Raw genomic sequence first — 18,021 nt, 5'->3', positions numbered from 1 at the left:
TCCTGATTTGAAAGCAGTGATTTAAGTGTCTAGGCGTTAGGGTTTGAGTTTGGAAAGGGAGAAGGCACAGAGCCCTGGTGTGAGTGGGGCTGTGAAGGGGCTGCCAGACGAAGGTGGTGAGGGCTCTCGGTCCTGGCCACTTTTTGGTGGGATCCTTAGGTAGGGCCAGTGTTTTGACCTTCAAGGCTTAAGTGTTTTAAGTCTGCGGAGAGCAAATTTCTAGTACAAAAGGCTGACCTAGGTGTGGTGACTTGCTTGCAAAAGGAGAGAGACAGGTGCCTTTGTCAGATGCTTTTTCAGTGTCTAATTATTTTGGTTACAGGCACGAACATTTTTCACTAAAACAGCATTATGTTGCAGCCTGAAGGAAAACTGTTCCACAAACCATTTTGGGCTGATAGCAAATATTCTATGTGCTATAGGTAACTTCAGTCAGTATATACTGATTCAGTGCTCTAGGTGGGTGTCTACCAGAGGGACATTATGAAAAAAAAAAAAAAAAAAAAAAAAAGCATCATGTACAAACATGGATTTTTTCCAGCAGCACTAGTTTGGATTCATGGAATGGGTCTTGCCATGTCTTCTGCCTTTCGTCTCAGAAGATACTTTATTTATATCTTGTTTTGTCGTTACATGTTTGCTAAAGGGAAAGATAACTGAATATGGTATATGCTGGTTCTGTGGATAACAGCACTTACACAAATACCGGATCTGCCCTTTTGGTACTACTCAGAAGCCCTGACTTAAAAATCCTCTTGGTGGGTCTCAAGCCACTGTTCTAGTGATGTGTGAAAAGATGACAATTTTTGAGTGTATGTCCTTCAAAATTCTGTTAAGTTGGATAATGGTGATACTGCTGAAGGGTAAGAGGCAGATGGATTCTTTTTAATGCATAGCAGCAGTTAATGCAAAACTGTGAGGCGTGGTATGTTTTATTTTTTCTTTTTCTTTAGGGTTCTTAAAGGACAATGGGCTTTAATTTATAGAGCAAGATGTCCGCTATGTAAATGAATGTAGACTGAGAACAGATGCTTAAATGTGTACATTCCAGGTTTTGAGTATTTGGAATATACGGTGCTCTACCTATTGTGGCTTCGTTTCAAATGTTACATTTATGTTTGAAAGTAGTTTCGCATACTTGGGTTTTCAGTGGAAAAATTTGAAAGTGTGAATTCTGACAAACATAAAGAAACTAAATGTTGTTGTACGTTAGGGCTTTTTCTTCAACAGATATTTCCAGAGTTCAAACCAAATTCAGTTACTCGTGGCTTTCATGATTTCCAGACAAAGAGAAGTAACTATGCATCTGTTGCTTAGCCATTGATGTATTTTACTTTTTTTCAACTGACTGGGGGTTTTGGTGGATGGATTGCGGGTGTATAAAACCTTAAGTGGGGAAGCCTATTTTCCAAATTGAAATTCAGCTAGAAGTGTAAGTGCACCATTGAAAAATGTGACCTGAACCTGTCTGTGCATGGAACAGGTCAGTAACAATGTCTGCTAGCTCTTGTCTTCCACTAAATCTTCAGTGTAGTGAATCTGGACTTCAGGTCTGGTGCCGAATTTGCCTTTTTCCTTGTTTCTGCTTTAGAGAGCAGTTAATAGTGTTTGTATTGCACAATTAAATGTTTCAAATTAATAGAAATTTTGCCACAAGGTGAAAACCATGTTCTTCTGTTGCAACCTCCTGTCATCATCAGTTACTGTTATTAAATTGGTCACCTCTTTGATTTCTTTAGAAGATGTTGTCCAAATGAGATCGGGTTCAGTATCTTATAAAGGAGCCAAGGAATTATTTTGAATTGTTCTTGGAATCCCGCATGTGGTAATGCTAGTTTATACTCAATCATTCCTTTAGGGGAAAAAAAGAGGTGGTGACTTAATGTATTGGGACAATATTATGTCTCTGGAGCAATAACTAATCTTTTTTTCTTTTTTTTTTTTCCTCCCCTTTCCTTTCTCCTCATGTTATTTTTTGTTTGTTTGTTTTCTGCTGCTGCCCAAGGATTTATTGCACGATGCTTCTGCTCGTTTATAAAGTGAGCCCCCAAAAATTGTCAGTGGTTTGGGCATGGTTTTAATCTCTGTGTAACTAATTGATGTTGGTATTCTGGGAACCAGATCGGAGATGCTGAGATTGAAGGGTGATTTTTGTCTTTGTATGTCATTGTGTGAAAGGAACAGGTTTTAAGTTTTAGTTCTTGCTTTATTCTCTTCTGTTTTCTTCCTTCAGTCTTCATGGGCTCTGGATATTGCATGTATGCACATGTTGCTACTTAAGTGAAAGCACCTTTCATACCAGACCTGCCTCTTAAGAGATAGACTGCTTATCATGGGCTTCAACAAGCTGGTCTCAACATCAGTACATGCTTCTAATAAAAAATAATGTAAAAATTTGCAGGTCAGCATTTGGATTTAGTATTATCAACACTAGCCTCTTGTTTAGTGGTTCAGCAGCTTGATTTCTTCTTGTAGTCCTGCTTTCTTGCTTTTATTGCTGAAAATTCCCTCCAGCTTGCATATTTAGTGTATGTTACATTAAACAATCTTGAAAAACCTGTGAAGAATTTTAATAGTAAGTCTTGGAGATGGGTAACTTTCCACATCACCTTTCTGTATAATACTGTAGTGTACTGTAATCTTCAAAAGAGCTAATATTAGTACCCTTCGATTTAGTAAGTAATCCACATCAAACTGCTTTTTAGTTGTATTGTAATGCAACAGGACTATTGATTTGACTGCAGTCATATACTGGCTACATAGCTAAGGGATGCTTAGGAAAAAAAAAAAACAACCACCAGCAACAAAATAACCACCCAACAAAACCCAAAACCACCATCACAACAAACCCCACTGTACGATTCGGATAGGACAATGATGACAGTAGTTGCTTTGCCAGATGATGAAACACCAGCTGCTCAGCAGACACTGATCTTTGGGCATTATGTTGAAGTAAGTGATCTATTGATGTTTACAGGCAGCTTGCCTTATAATTTGAAAAATAAGTGAGTGTGAATTAGGAGGGATCATTTATGTTTCAGATCCTATGAGGAAAAATTTTGAGGAAGAAGTGGTGCAAAAATAGTAATGGCAAAGGCTTCTCAGTGTTACTTTAGGCCATCACTGTACAGTTGTAGAAGCAGTGAGAGTAATCAAGTAAATAAGGAACAGGTGTAGTATTTGGGTGATGAATTTGTGATGTTGTTTGTGCGTATCAGAACAATTTTTTTCAATAAAAGGTGTTTTCCTTTATTGGATAAATCCTCTGTGGATTTTACTCTTTAGCCACTAAATAAATCGATAAGAAATATTTCTACTTTTCAAATAATGACTTTTTTTTTTAGTCACATGAGAATTTAGTTTTATTGCTAACATGGACAGAGTTGATATTCTGTGTTAGGTTTATGTTACGTTAAGTTCTCTTAACAAGAACTGTTAGGTTTATGTACAAGTGGATGCAATTTAACTCTGCTCGTGGTCTTAGCTGACCAAAAGCTGGCTCACAACTGTTATCTTGCTGGGATTCACCATGCATTTAGTAGTAGTTGCCCAGTTTCTTGGAGGCTGGCATGAATGTAAAGTGAGCTCACAGCTGCCTGAAAAAGACCATGTGGATTAGTTCTTAGAAAGCAGCTATTGCTTTCTAAAGCTTGCTATTTAGATGCATATTTAATTCAGGACTAGTTAAAAAAGTAAACTAGGTGAAGACTACAATTTAGGCACTACAGTCACCATATGAGCTTTATTGAAAGCCTCCTGAATTTGCTGAAAAAGGCTAGGGTGGAAATGTAGGGACTTCTTTGCGTACACGTTTTTATGTAGGAGAAGCTTAAAATAACTGCTATTCTTTAAATCTGCACTGGGCTTAGGTGCCTTTTATCTGCAGCTAAAAAGAGCTTTTGCAGTATATTAATCCTCCATGTCTTCAGAGACCCAGAATTCAAGGCTTGTCATTGCGGGGGGAGGAGGGTGGCCTGTGCTTAAAACAGTAATAAGGAAGCGAAGGGGAGTGGATGGATGGCTAAATTCCAAGGGCATTAACAACATTTCTGCCTTGTATCAGGACAGCGGCCTTCATTGTTACTGACTTTTTAGGGATTAGTTTTTTTTTTCTCTGAAATGCACGCTTGAACAAAGAAGTATTCTCTATTTCCTATGGGTTCCTTTTGAAATCTGATGCTTCATAGTCTGAGAGGGATGCCCCATCCTCTCTGTGCCAATCCTAGGCATAGCACCTTCTGAAGGGAAGGGAAAGAAGATGTGATAGAGGAAGAATTCCCTATTACTGGTATTTGAAGTCATCTGGCAACATAGATGTTACTATATGTTCACCCCCACGGACTTGGAATAGACTATGCTGTTTGTTTTGCTTTATTTCTCAGTTTATCTTCCAGCTGGAAATGTTGCCTGTGTGGTGAAAGCATCTGTGAGACTGGGTGTAGTAAATTAGTGGTTACTGTTTCTGTCTGTTGCCTCCCCTGCTTGAAGCAAGAGACTAAGCGGCACCATCTTCAAGCTGTATTCTTGGGAACAGACGTTACGTGTTTCACGATCTGTGCCACAGAGCACTCAGGTGGTTGCCGGTGCTTGTATCGGTGCTCTTTTAAGGTACAATTGCTGTGCTGCAGTGGCAAAGTGGGTTCAGGGTAATTTTTCCTGACTCTTGTGCCAAAGGTTACAGTTACCTAGTCATTAAATTGGGTTCTGCCTTCCAGACTTACTATATCTAGACCTTTTTCCAAAGCCTGAGAGATACATTTCTTCCTTTTGGGAACTGTTCTGTGACAGAGTTTATCAGTAGTTTAGGCTAGAATTACAGCTGCAGTCCTGAAGAAACAGGCAGTTTTGCCTATGATTTATTGCTTTCCAGGTGGGAACTAATTTCAGCTTTCATTTCCCTCCCTTTTTTTTTTTCCCAGTTGGGGCATGTCCAAATATCCTTTCTAATTCTAATTGTGGTTTTAGCAGTGTTTGGGTTTTTTCCCTAGATTGCTTTGCATATGCTGTTTTAGACTTTGAATGTCCACTGTAGGAACTACAAAAATGAAACGGAAGTCAATGTCTCGCTGGTTAGTGACCTGGTTAAAATCTCTGCACAGTTTGAGAGTCCCATATTTCTCTCAATGCAGCAGGTATTCCTGAAAGAAGTAAAATGTACAAGGAGAGAGTGTAGTATATCTCCTTTATTAACCAGTTTGTGTCTGATTCATATAATTCTGAAAAGTTTTGCACTGCAGTAAGCGTAGCAGATAGCCCGTCTGGGAGATGCTACCATACCGGAGGTAATTTTTGGTTAGAAATGGCCATCTCTCTTAGGAGAGAGGAGTTACTGTTATTCAATATACATCTGTCATTTATGTTATAATGTAGTTTACATAATATGTTATCTAATATTATAAGCGTTATTTTATATAGAAGTTGAAATATCTCTGCCATTTCAAATGTTAATACCTAGAAAGGTATTTACCTTATGCATGTAAGGTGAGCTGCTGATTCTGTAAAGAAGCAACATGTCCTTCAGGAAACATCATTTTGCCGTTGTTAACAGACATGTCTTAAGCTATAAAAGTCCCCGCTTTTATAGCTTAAGATATACCTTAACAACAAGAAGAATGTAGGGAACAGGAAACACCATTCTTCACTATGCAGAGCAATCTCTGTTCCAGTCCGCTGTGGTTTTTCCCCTGGTGTGTATGCATATTCTTGTTGCCATCTTGCAGCCTGCCATGGAGCTAATTGTTGACCCCAGGATCTTGTTTAGTAAACACTTGCAAGGTTCTGTTTTGCTTCCTTCTCCTGGGTTAGATTCTAAATGCAAACATTATCCCATACCTAGTTTCCATCTTTCTTTATCCTAGCTCCCATCTCTGATCACTGGAAGAAGTCAGTGTAGGACTGGAGCACGTGCTGAGAAGCATACCTTGATGCTCTTCAGTCTGAGGCTGACTTTTCTAATGGAGCTCTTAATTTAACACTGGTGTTCTGTGCGGCCTTCCTTACTAGGCTAAGCTAGGCTTCTCGATTGCTGCTTCAAGGGGGAAGGAGAAGTCGCTCTATTGTCTGTATTTACTTCTGCATTCTCCTTCAGTTATTCTAGGAAACGGATCTTGCCTGTTAATCATCTATGAGCGTGTGAGTAGCCAATTTAAAAGGATGAGATGAAAGAAGACTTTGATAGAGATTGTATTTCATAGATTGTCATTGCTTAAAAAGCAGGATTTGCCACTGTGTCCTTCCAGTAGGCCGCTATATTCTGCTGCTGCTGTTGATATACTCAGAGTAAGCGGAAACCCCTGGGTGAGGAAGATTCACAGAATCTTTTGGGTTGGAAGGGAAGCCCAACCCCCTAAGAGCTGGGAGCTCAAAGGTAGGAGAGGAGAAGGCAGCAGCTCTGAGGAAAGTCTGTATTTCAGTTCAGAGAAGCAAGGAAGGTGGGAATGAGATGATAGTAGGATAAGGGGAGGGTAGCAGAGACACAGTGAGGTCTGTTTTTAATTTCATTTCACTTAAATTTAAAGGTATTGCGGTATTTGGTAACTTTTTACCAGTTACTTGGGCATTAAGGGTAGGTATTTGAAAACGCTACTTCAAGTTTCATATTATCTTGGTATGGCCGTACTGTCTCAGGTCTCAGTAATACTTACACTGGAAACAAACTGCTAGAACCTAGCTCAGTGAACTTGCAACTGGTTATATTGGGAGGTTACATCACTAGGTGGTGGTTTTGAGATCTAAATGGAAGCAGAAGTGGGCCTACTGCATTGCAGGTGAAGCTAGCAAAACTGTATTTCCGTTCTGAGCAATGAGTTTACAGGTTTACCCTTGGCTTTACATTGTCTGATGTGGTTGGATCATTTTGTTTTGTTCTTCTGGGTTTCTGAAATACAGACAGAATCAGAAGTATTTGGGAACTTCCTCAGACAGGTTACGGTAGTTTCCATTTCATTCACAGGGAATAAGACTGACTCCATTTTATTTCCTAGCTTGGTTTGCAGTACTACTTTTTGAAATCTGTAAGTCTGAAGAATTTACTGTTCCACAACTTCCGTTTTAATTAACTGCAGTCTCTCAACCTATCTTTCTTGCGATTTAAAGTTGCTTCTGTTGCTAGGTATTTTGATCTATCTTTCTTTCCCTCTTTCTTTCTTTAGGCCTAGGTCTAAGCTCTGACAACTTTGATGTTTCTGTCCAGGATAGTTTTCCCACTTTCATGTTTTCCACATTGTTCATGTTTCAGGTGTAACCTTTTAAACACTGTCCCTCACAAGAGACGATAGATCTTTACCTGCTGTACATCTACTGATAATCTAAAGTATGTACTATCTTGAGACATTCCTTCCAAAGAGTAAATGTACATTTTGTAGATTTGTTTCAAGGGCAGGTCTGGGAACTGATAAATCTAATATTTGCACGGTCTGGTTGCCCTGGCAGAGACTATCTAGAACACACTTCTTATATTTGTCTTTTACTTAATGGCATGGGTCTAGATGTGAAGGTGGCTAGAATTCAGTAGTAAAAATTCTGGGAGGTTCTCTTCTTTTATGTTCTCTGGGCTCTTGGTTGTTGTTCTTTGTGGAAGGTGTATACTGTGATGGTTGGTTTTTTTCTTTTCAACTTCACTTTGGATGGATACCATGTGTCCTGTATGCCCAAATATAATACCTTTTTCTCCCTAAGCTGGCAGGAGACTTTTTGTATTATAGAAATTTCCAAAGGAAGGCAGCATAGTATGTCTACGTTGTGTGCGTTTGGCAATCCTCTAAAATGTTAGTGCAAACCAGACAATTTCTGGGGACATAGGAAGCTCTTCTTGCCACTGAAAGGATATTCTATAATGTGGGTTATGCTAAACATTTTGTCTTCTGGATTACAGGAGCCACTCCGGTAGTCTTTGTAGCATGTGCAAGAATGCTCGGTCCCTTTCCAGGATATGTAATTTGGATAGATTATGAGACAAACACAAAACCATGTTCATATTCCCCAAAATCTGTTTTCTGACTACAGATTTCATATTTGTACCAGGCCCTCCAATAGTGTGCATGATTAGTGTTCAGATTCAGGATCTCAAATATTTCTTAGATCTAATCTAATCCACGTGTGGGTTTTTTTTCTTTTAATTTATTGGTGTGACTGTACTGTAGAGTCACTATTCTTGTTTTAGTGTTCTTCTACTACAAATCTATCATGACGCAGTTACACTGTGTAGTTTATTTCTGTTTCCTATGTGGAAATATACTATACTGGTATAAATGCTATTTTATCTTTTAAGTGTATTCATGCCAAGACATGGATTTTTCTTTAACTACCTTGGTGTAGTCTGTGTAAGTGTTATATGCAGCTAAAGTGTTTATCACTCTACCCTAGAGAAGCTGCAGTTTGTTTCCATGACTACATAGAAAAATCTGAATGAGATCCATATAATTCTTCGAATCCCCCACTTCAATATGCATGCTGGAAGATGCTCATTTGTCCCAGTGCGAGTCATTACTGGAAACACGATTATGCAAACTTAAGAGTTTTGTTACCTAATGCTCTGTCTCATGAGGAGAGGGAAAAAAGGAACACTTCATGGTCTGAACTATTCCCCTTCCTTGATAAGGAACAGTTCAAATACATAGTTTGGAATATTCCCCACATGTGTTTACTTTAAATCTATTTCTAGAACCAGTAATGCAGTTAATGTATTTTTATCTTGCATAAAAATAGTATCTGTCAAATTCACTGTCTCCTGCCAGTTGTTATAGCTGATGCTCTTAATTATGGTTGCAAATGATCATCTGTGTGGCTTGCTGTACCAGAACTGTTCCTTCTCTTGCTGATTATCATATATCACACTTGTACTGTAGTATGCACCTGATGACTACAATGGCCTTATTCAGCTGAGTGATCAAACAAGGAGTGTGTTACAAGCACCGAAAGAGTGGGTCTGTTTGTAACTCTTTGTAACTTCTGAAGAAGGTAAGATGCGAATGGCAGAAACTGGGTCTCCAGTGGTGAGTGGGAGGGGAAAGAAGGGCTTGGCGATACAACTTTTCGCTTATGGCTTTTTCCCTTTCGTTTGCCTTGGGATCCTTGCTTTAAGCTTTCTGCTTATGTCCCGCTAAAAAAAATAATAAATCAAGTAACCTGCGGAAACAGGCTGATTATGATCTGTAGTTGATGGGATGGTAGTGGTGGAGGTAGTGTGATTGCCTGGTTCTGCTCAGATGGTGTGTTAAACTTCCAGTAGTTTATTTGTGCTTGTTTCTCATGTGAAGCTTTCTGTTGAATATCTTATTTAGCATAGCAGTAGAAGGTGATTTATTTATTTATTTATTTATTTATTTATTTCCCCCCTGATGTGGCTACAAAGCGCACACAAATGTGTGTGCAAAAACCCTCAAACTTCTGGCTTTCTCTTTCCTGCATCATATAGCTGCCTGGAAATTAATTTCTATGCATCTTGATGTCCCTAATGCAATGTGAACTACTGCACTTTCCTTTTTTTTAGGAGAGGGTTTTTTTTTGTATAGTGGCTTTTAAATGCAACTAACTAAATTTGTTAATAGTAAACTTCCCTGCATTTTTGGCACTAACACATAATTCCTAAAGAAATTTTGTTGTGACCTGCATGCTGCATGAAGCTCGTGACGTCCCAATACTATTGGATTCCATGCAAAATGCTACTGATTAGCTACTATGTTTTTTTCCTTCTGAAAATAAATATATATATATATATACACACACAAAAAAACCCTCAGTACAAAAGATGGCAATCAAATACTGTGCCTTGATGGAATCATCTTCATAGATAATGAAGATCAGCTCACATAACGGATCTGAAAACAACTGAGCTGATGTTTGATTTCTCATGATACTGTTAGATCTGCTAGGGACAAGATAGACTAGAGGCTGTGTGGCCTGGCAGTGTGCAGAACACCCGTTATTACTCTGAATATTTCCATATTTATGTGACCTTGGACAATCCGTTTGGCACTCTCCTTTTACCCAGATTAACTGGAAAACCAGATCAGCAATATGATTCTACTATGTGTGAGATGGAAAGAGTCTCTGACTAGAAAATAATCCACAGAGTAGCACATCCTGAATTTTAAGCAGTCCAGAGTGGTATCTTACAGACCACTTTTTTTTTTTAGAATAAAAATTCCAGAAAAAAAAAATTGTATGGATTTGAATCTATATTTCAAATAATATATGTACATAAATAAAATATGTTTCTACCTATAAATCTATATAAATATGAACGTAAAACTAGCGTGCCTTAACATAAAATGGAAGGGTTTTATTTAATTCTTTTAATTAAATTGCTCGCAGAATGTGTAGACTTCTCTGCTAACCTTCTATGCAACTCTTATAACATGGATTTCCAGAGCCTTACATTGATATTACACCGATGCTGCTATTTAAACTACGTCTTAAAGCTTTCCGCTTCGCTCCATGTGTGTTTTCAGCTGACTCTGAACAGCAATATTAAACTTACATTTGGGACTGGTGGGAAATGACTTGGTCCCATATGGATTAATAGCAAAGAGCTGGTCTAGAGCAGACCGGCTTTTAGCTCAGATTTGCGGCTCAACCCAAACTGTGCACAGTGGTGTTCTGAAATAAACCACGATCACTTCCAAACCTGAACTGGGCTTCAGACATGATGGTTTTTATTTGTCTTTGAATTTGTTTCTGCATGCTATTTCTTGATTAAAATCGGTTCTGCAAGAAGAAATTATATGAAGTCTGTACTAACTGTCTTATAAGTGCTTTTAGTTTCTGAAGTGTACTGTTGCTTATTTCTTAAAAATACTACTGCCTATTAAGTGCTTGGGTGAGTGAAGCTCTGGAATGTACTTGCTTTATTTCCATATGTTTGCATGTAAAGCTGATCAGAAACTGCTACTGGTAATAACTGAGAAGTCTGACATTTCTTGTCATATACCAGGCACGCATAAATTCTACAAAAAGTGAAACCCTCAAATAATTTAACCTTTCATAAACTCATGAGGATGACTTAAATCACGTGATCTTAGCCGGAGTTGGGTTAACACCTATAAAACTAGTTGGTTTTCCACCATAGGCCATATGTTTTGTCTGGCACCGATTTCTCCAACAAACAAGCTTTGTATGCTGAGCTTTTGATCCCTCAACCTTTGGTTTTGAAACTTCACTGAGATCCATTTCTATGCAAAAAACGGGTCCTCCAAACTTAGTTTGGAAATAATTCGAGCATGTTATGGGAAATGGCTGGGGTACCATAGGGCGGACAGATGTCTGCTTTAAACTCGGCATTTTGGAACTGTCCTTTAAGAATTCATAAGGGCAAACACACTCCAAAGTAAATCGGCTCCAACTACTAAATAATCTCATTTGCTAGCCTGCTTTTTTCTTAGCCTTGTTAAAATTACAATAAACATTTAATTCAGTTGGACTGCAACAAACTCGTTTTGCTGAACAATCTCTCTTGCACTGCATGCCTGTATTAATTTCAGCTCGTCCTCCCAACACAGAACTCTCGTACAACTCTATCATTTTTTAATTTTTTTTCTTTTAAGCTTTGCATGGGAGTATTCATATGCCTTGTAGCCTTTGTCACTTGGCCAGTAGTCCACATACTACAAGAATTATTCACTGAATGCGTGGACTTTCTGGCTCCCTTTATCCTTTATTAACATCTAAGTCTTTGTTTTCTTATCAACCTTTAACCTGAATTATTTCTTTAGCAAAATCTTTGCATGGAATCATGTCTACATCATTCTGTTCAGCACACCAGCAGAATAAGAGCTGCTGCTGTTCAGCAAGGTAAAAGCTGAATTCTTTTAATCTTCGGTCCCTTCTCCTTACTATTATCACATCCAGAATCTTTTTGCCACAGACACAGGAGTGGAGTGAACCAGATAGATGCACAGCATTAAAAACTGCATTTCTGAGCGTGTTCTGTGGTCTTAATAGTTTTTCTTCTTTTGTCTTCTTGCACCATTGCAGCTCCAAGCAGATTCCATCCTCGTGCTTTACAACTTTAGTGGCCAGCCCAGTGGAGAGGCATTGGTGACTTTTCCAAGCCTGGAACTAGCTAAGAAAGCAGTGGCTGAGAAAAACGGACAGCTCCTGGGAGGCCGCTATGTAGAACTGTACCTGGTCTGACTTAAACACTCTCTGGGGGATGGGGAAGGAATGGTGCACTAAACACCGTGCCTTTGCAAAATGTGTCTTCCCTTGCCACCCAGGCAGCAGCAAATGTGCCTTTTCAGCATGATATGTTGGAATGTAGAGCGGTACATGTCCTGTATTTAATTTGAAAAATGGCATATCCTATGCCAAAGATAAAGTGAAACCAAAAATCATGTAGTTAATTTCCTTAATTTCTAATGTACTTGTTTAAAAATAAGCAAACTCGCTCCTGGCATCTGGTTAATTCTGAAGACAATCTAATAGCACTTCAGCTATCTCAGTCATGGGAGAAACCTGTTCAGTAGCAATTGAAGTGGAAAGCCAAGCTTGAGTCATTCAGATTCTTTGTTTAGTTTTTAAGAGTTTACACTTGACTAAGTGTCTGGTTGTTGTAGAGTTTAAATGTCTTTAGAAAGGTCTTCTGGAATGCATAGCTTTCCCTCTTTGAAGTGTAGATCATATTGATTTGTTTTGTTTTGTTCTTGACTAGAAAATATCAGGATGCTGGCCCCCAAATGCAATTGTACTTTCTCATGTTTTCATTATACGTTGTTTTGCAAAAGCCATATTTGTCTTTCTTACCAATGTACTGCTGCCAACAATGTAAAGCAAAAAAATAAAACCAGCAAAACCAGAAAAATCTTCCCTGCCCACCCATAACTCCCTGCCCCAGCCCCAACTTTTAATCTCTACATGACAAAAATGGCACATAAACCTGAGTACTAATAAGTTATATTTTTTTATTTAAGCATAATAGCTTTCAGATACTGTATTAAAGATTTTGCTCTAGTTTATGTGCATGCAATTTGTTTACATCTTTAACTACTTTATTTGTATATTATGAAACAAGATATGTTGAAATTAAATCCTCTAGTGCATGCTTTTTTCTTTCCCCGTGTGTGTATATATATAAGCTAGAAGAAGTACTTTTATGTCATGTAGCATGTGTTTAAAAAAAGACATCTGCTGTAGAAGCACTAAATGACTTTGTTTTTACTGTGCCTTACTTCAAAACCATTCCAAGTGCAATACCAGCAGAGCAAAATGTTATGAATCCTGTTGTGACATGTTCACGGATGTCTGAATTGATCTTTTTTTGTTAGTGTACAATTTGAGTTGTACTTAAAAGAACTGAATGATGTATGCTTCTTTATATTACAACAAATAAAAGAGATGCTTAATGATGCATATTGGCTTTTGAAAGTTACTTATGCTATGTTTTAATGTTTTCTATGGGGCATCATTCTCTGATAACCTTTTGTTCATTTATCTTTCTCTTAGGTTTAGGTAAGCCTATGTGCCTTGCGAGATCAATGTGATTTTTTTTTTTTTTTTTTTTTCCCTCTTCCCTACTCCCTCTCCCCCTTTCTTTTTTGTACGTGCTGCTAAGCCAGAAATAAGCATGATACACACTTCACTTGTAGCGGAACACATGTTAGACAATGTGATGCAACTGTTGACACGCTTAGTTCACTTGTTCTGGTGCTAGAGGAAACAAAGTATTGAACTTGAAATTGTGTTCATGTTTGGATTTAATTGCCCTAATGGGTCACTAGCTTTTCTGCGCAACTCAAAATGCTATGTCTATGTCACTATCTAGCCAGACAACCTTTCTGTAGTAAAAATGGAGGAAGGGAGGGTGGGCATCATATAAAGATAATAAGGTTTGTTTCTTTCCAGTCAAAAGCATCACAGTGCCAGATGCCATTTCATCGTTAAAACCTCCTAACCAAAGTTTTATCACAATCAGGTGGGACTGGAGGGAAGCTTTTCCATTATTTTAAAGTGGGACTCTTTACATTAGTATGTTTCCAAGATTTGTCTTGGTGAAATCTATGGAAATCTGAGTTTTAAAGTAATTTGAATACTAGAGAGGACTGCATCATTACAATTAACATTCTCATTGTGCCTTTGAGGAGAATGCTTTCCTCCCTTTAAATATTTTGGGAAGCTCCAGCCTGAGCAATGCAGTACCTATGCCATGTAGCTACTACCTGTCCATTTATTACCCTTACATTCTGTCATGGTCCAGATGGTCACATCTTGTCTCAAATGATGGCAAAGCTATAACCGTCTTGTTTTTCTCATCATAATCTGTATGGAACTTGTGGTTTTCTGTTAACAAAAGTGATGTTTAACCTAGTGAAAGGTCCTAGTCTTTTTACAGCTCCTGTTACCGCTTACATGTGCTCTTGGCCCTCCTTGGCAGGTGGGACAAGCTCAGCCAGGGCTGGAATGGAGCTCCTCAGCAAAGGCATCAGCTGTGTTTGAGGTGTATGCATTCCCTTTACGCTTCTACACTTTCATGTCAACAATGATTGCCGTTTAGGTGCATTCCCATGCTAGCATGAACTGAAACGATGAACAGACTGTGGTACCTGCAAGGTCTGGGCCTAACTATGTGTTAAAGTAGAGGCTTAGCTCTCGCCAGCTGCAGCTTTAATCCCTCTCTCCTGTGAGATGGTGGCAACAAGTCCCAGAAATCAAATTCAGCTGTTCCAGGCTGGGTGTTTGGTTTGTATAGAACTTAACAGGGGCTTTCTTGTGAGTAGAGAGCATTTTTCTTTTTTTAGAAGTTGCCTGTGCAAAGGGGTGCAGGGGTGGTGACAGCACCCTGGTTCAGCTGGAGCCCCCCACGGAGCCCTGACTGCCGGCCAGGCCAGCGGCTGCTCTTCCTCTGAACCGCTCTGTGGTCTTGTCTAAAAGCATGAAAGAAAATTACAGTAAAAGCCTGAACAGTGGAATAGCTCAGTTCAATGCATATTGCTCCGGTATTAAGAGAAAATAGGGCGCCAAGGGAGGCCGGGGCGCGGCCGCGGGAGGGCCAGGGCGGGCCCGGCCGTTGCTCCCCTCAGGCGGGTGGCGGGAGAGCTCCCCTCGGGGCCGGTGGCGGGAGAGCTCCCCTCAGGCGGGTGGCGGGAGAGCTCCCCTCAGGCGGGTGGCTCCCCTCAGGCGGGTGGCGGGAGAGCTCCCCTCGGGGCCGGTGGCGGGAGAGCTCCCCTCAGGCGGGTTGCTGCCCTCAGGCGGGTGGCTCCCCGCAGGGCAGGTGGCTGGCGAGCGGGCCGCCGCTGGCCTGTGGCCCTTGGCCACCATAACAACGAGGCGGGCCCGGCTGCAGGGCTGGCGGGGCAGGGGCCCGGGGAGGCCGCGTCTCCCCGCCATGTCGGAGGTGCCAGCCACCCGATACACCTGACGGCAAGCAGGTTATTTCCCCACAGCCGCTTGTACAGGCAGACTGCGTTTGCAGGTGGCATTTGCAGCTGAAGCGAGAGGTTAATCAAATCCCCCATAATCAAGCCGTGCGGCCCAGCTGTGAGGGACAGGGCTGTGGTAGCAAGCCTGTTTCAGACGCTGGAGGCTTCAGGTATAGCAAGTAACTTGTGGAAGTTAAAGTGTTTAATTTATACCTTACCCACGCTTCTAGCAGCAGTGTGCACCGGTCGTACCGTCCGCTGGGAGCTGCTTACCTGCAGTTTGGCAGCAGAGGCCTCACTGGAGCCTTCAGATCCAGGAGTTCTTCACAAATGGAACCTAAACACTTGCTTCACGCACCTTTGAATGATGGCTCACTGCACTGGAGAAGGCTGGGAACTTGGGGTAGGACCTAAGTGTATTTTTTTTCTCTTTGATGTTTGCATTTATTCCTTGCATTTGAACTTTTAGACCATGCTGTGTTGTGGAAGCCTTATGAAAGGCATTGCTGTCTTTACATGCATGTGGATTAATGGAGCAAGAAAAACAAGGGCAGAAAGTGTGAAGTTTTAACTGTTTCACCAAAGTAGAGGTGAAGTTTGGGAAAGAACTGTGGTTTGACTGTTGCTGTTGTTACAGAAAGGGTCCTCAGGCTCTGTCATCAGCCACAAAACTTGTTTCTCAAAAAGGAGCTTACTCTGTGCTCACAACCAGCAAGATGCCTTACCTGTGCTTGTATTGCCGTATTATATAATTGGAGAACAGAATTAGCCTTGTTTATATTTTGTCTCTTAGTCTTACGCTTCTCACGGTGCTAGTTTGGAGATGATACCTGCACTCATGTGGTTCTGCTCCCATTCTCTTGATACTGACAGTTTTACCTAGAAATTATTTATACGTTGGTTGGTCCCATGTGGTGTACCTCCCCAGGTTAGAGAGAAGATAGTTGATTCTTAGTACTTTTGGTTGAGGTGGGGTGAGACTGAAGAGTCTGACATGGCCAATCTGTATTTTAATAGTTGCAGCTGTGCTTCCAGATCAGGTGTTTTGCGTTGGAATTTCTTTTGCAGAGCAGACTCACAGGCATATAAGTTTTGCTTGTTTATGTGAACAAAGATATTTTCAACAAACTTCTATTAGTGAAACACAGTGCCTGATTTTTTTAAAAGAAAAAACCCAACCTTTAAACACCTTTATTTTTTAAATAGTATTTGTTTCATTTCAGTCAGTTAAAATGAGTCACAAGGCTTACTGTTTGACCAGTTGCATCCTGTTTTGCATAGATCTGTATTTGACAAAATCTGTGGTCATGAATTTTGAATCTACTGCTTACAGTATCTTCTAAAAGCTGTTTGCATCTAAAGATAGCCTGAAACTTTTTAAAGCAAAAAACTCTTCTGATACGTGGCAAGATTTGTCTGTAGTAAATTTAAAATTATTCCTTTTTAAATTTACTTGTTATATGGATTTTTAGAAACAAACCCCAAATAAACCAGAGGCCTGATTTTATTTTTTTTTCCTTTTTTGTTTTTATATAATCAGTCAGGTGAGGGCCACTGTATTATTTAGGTAGATATGCAGTTGGAAACATAAATATTCAAATGAAGATGATGGCGTGTTAATCTAGACTTGCCAGTTGCCATTTCTTATATTGGTGTGTTATTATATGCCTTTTTCATTTTACTTTATATACTTAATGTTTTTTTCCAAAATATCTGGTTATTTGATGTTGCTTTATGTGTGTTTGCTGATAATAAAAAGGAGAGTTTAAATAAAATGCCTTTCCTTCTGTAAATATTACTAAAGTACTGTTCTAATTTTGTCTATTTAATGTTTAGCTGTGTCTTTGGAAGAATATCTTTTGTTGTGTTTTTTGTGGGTTTTTTTTGGTTTTGCTTTTTTTCCCTGTTTTTTAGCAATCTTTATTTAGTGGCAGGAGTAGGAGTTCTTATGTTTGTCAGGAGGATCAGTGGAATTTTAGTTTGGTATTGGAATTCTGTGAAACGGTTGGTTTGGTGCTCACCTACTCACGCTGATCTTTGCTACCAGTAGATGTCCCTTGTTGACCAGGGTTTGCAAGCAGTGTATTTGCAATACAAATGCTTGGAGGCCTGTGAGTTTCCTTGTTAGCAACTGCAGTAGAAGCTCCTTTATACAAATGTCAGTAAATAATCTGGTGTCTCTTAGTCTAAAAATCGGAGGTCGTTGTGTTTCCCATAAAACAGTTGAATTTTTTATTTTGTTCTTGTTTTCCTATATTAAATGTTTTCCATGGAGAGTGGTGTTTTTATTGATATTTGATAGGGTTGCTTTGAAATGTGCAAATTCATTTCAAATTGTGAAGATGACAGCAGTATCTGACTCTACTTACTTGGAAAAATAAACTTTTAAAAACTGCTCTACAAAAAGAAATCATTGAAATATCTAACAGAAATCTGGTGGAAATGGTTGGAAAAAAGGAGCGCTTTAAGTGTGACCCAAATTTGATCATACTGTCACAGAATGTAAGAAACTAAGGGACCAGGATATGAAAGCAAAATGACCCTTTAGTCATCTGGCTTTAAGGAAGAAAAAATGTACACCAATAGCATGAAGTTGAGGGTTTATGACTGATTAGATAGAAAAACCCCTATGATTGCAGCCTAAATTGGACATGTGTTTGATTGCAGT

At 39.5% G+C, this 18,021-nt stretch overlaps 1 protein-coding gene across 4 annotated transcripts in view; it reads left to right on the top strand.

The window, feature by feature from the left end:
* Positions 1–13,347, top strand: part of ESRP2 (epithelial splicing regulatory protein 2) — a 46,675-nt gene extending 33,328 nt beyond the window's left edge. Inside the window, exons 16-17 of one of the 4 annotated variants that reach the window (XM_037408696.1) lie at positions 8,847–8,958; positions 11,974–13,347. In XM_037408696.1, coding sequence (XP_037264593.1) covers positions 8,847–8,936 — 90 coding nt within the window. In that variant the 3' untranslated portion in view covers positions 8,937–8,958; positions 11,974–13,347. Of the gene's footprint in view, positions 1–1,739; positions 1,826–2,005; positions 2,040–8,846; positions 8,959–11,973 lie in introns of those variants that run through there. The other 3 variants (XM_037408697.1, XM_037408699.1, XM_037408698.1) reach the window with 3 other exon arrangements.
* The last annotated feature ends 4,674 nt before the right edge of the window (positions 13,348–18,021 follow it).

This window comes from Falco rusticolus, chromosome 15 (assembly GCF_015220075.1).
Source record: "Falco rusticolus isolate bFalRus1 chromosome 15, bFalRus1.pri, whole genome shotgun sequence".
Classification (NCBI taxonomy): Eukaryota; Metazoa; Chordata; class Aves; order Falconiformes; family Falconidae; genus Falco; species Falco rusticolus.
This window is presented reverse-complemented; position numbering and strand designations above follow the sequence as displayed.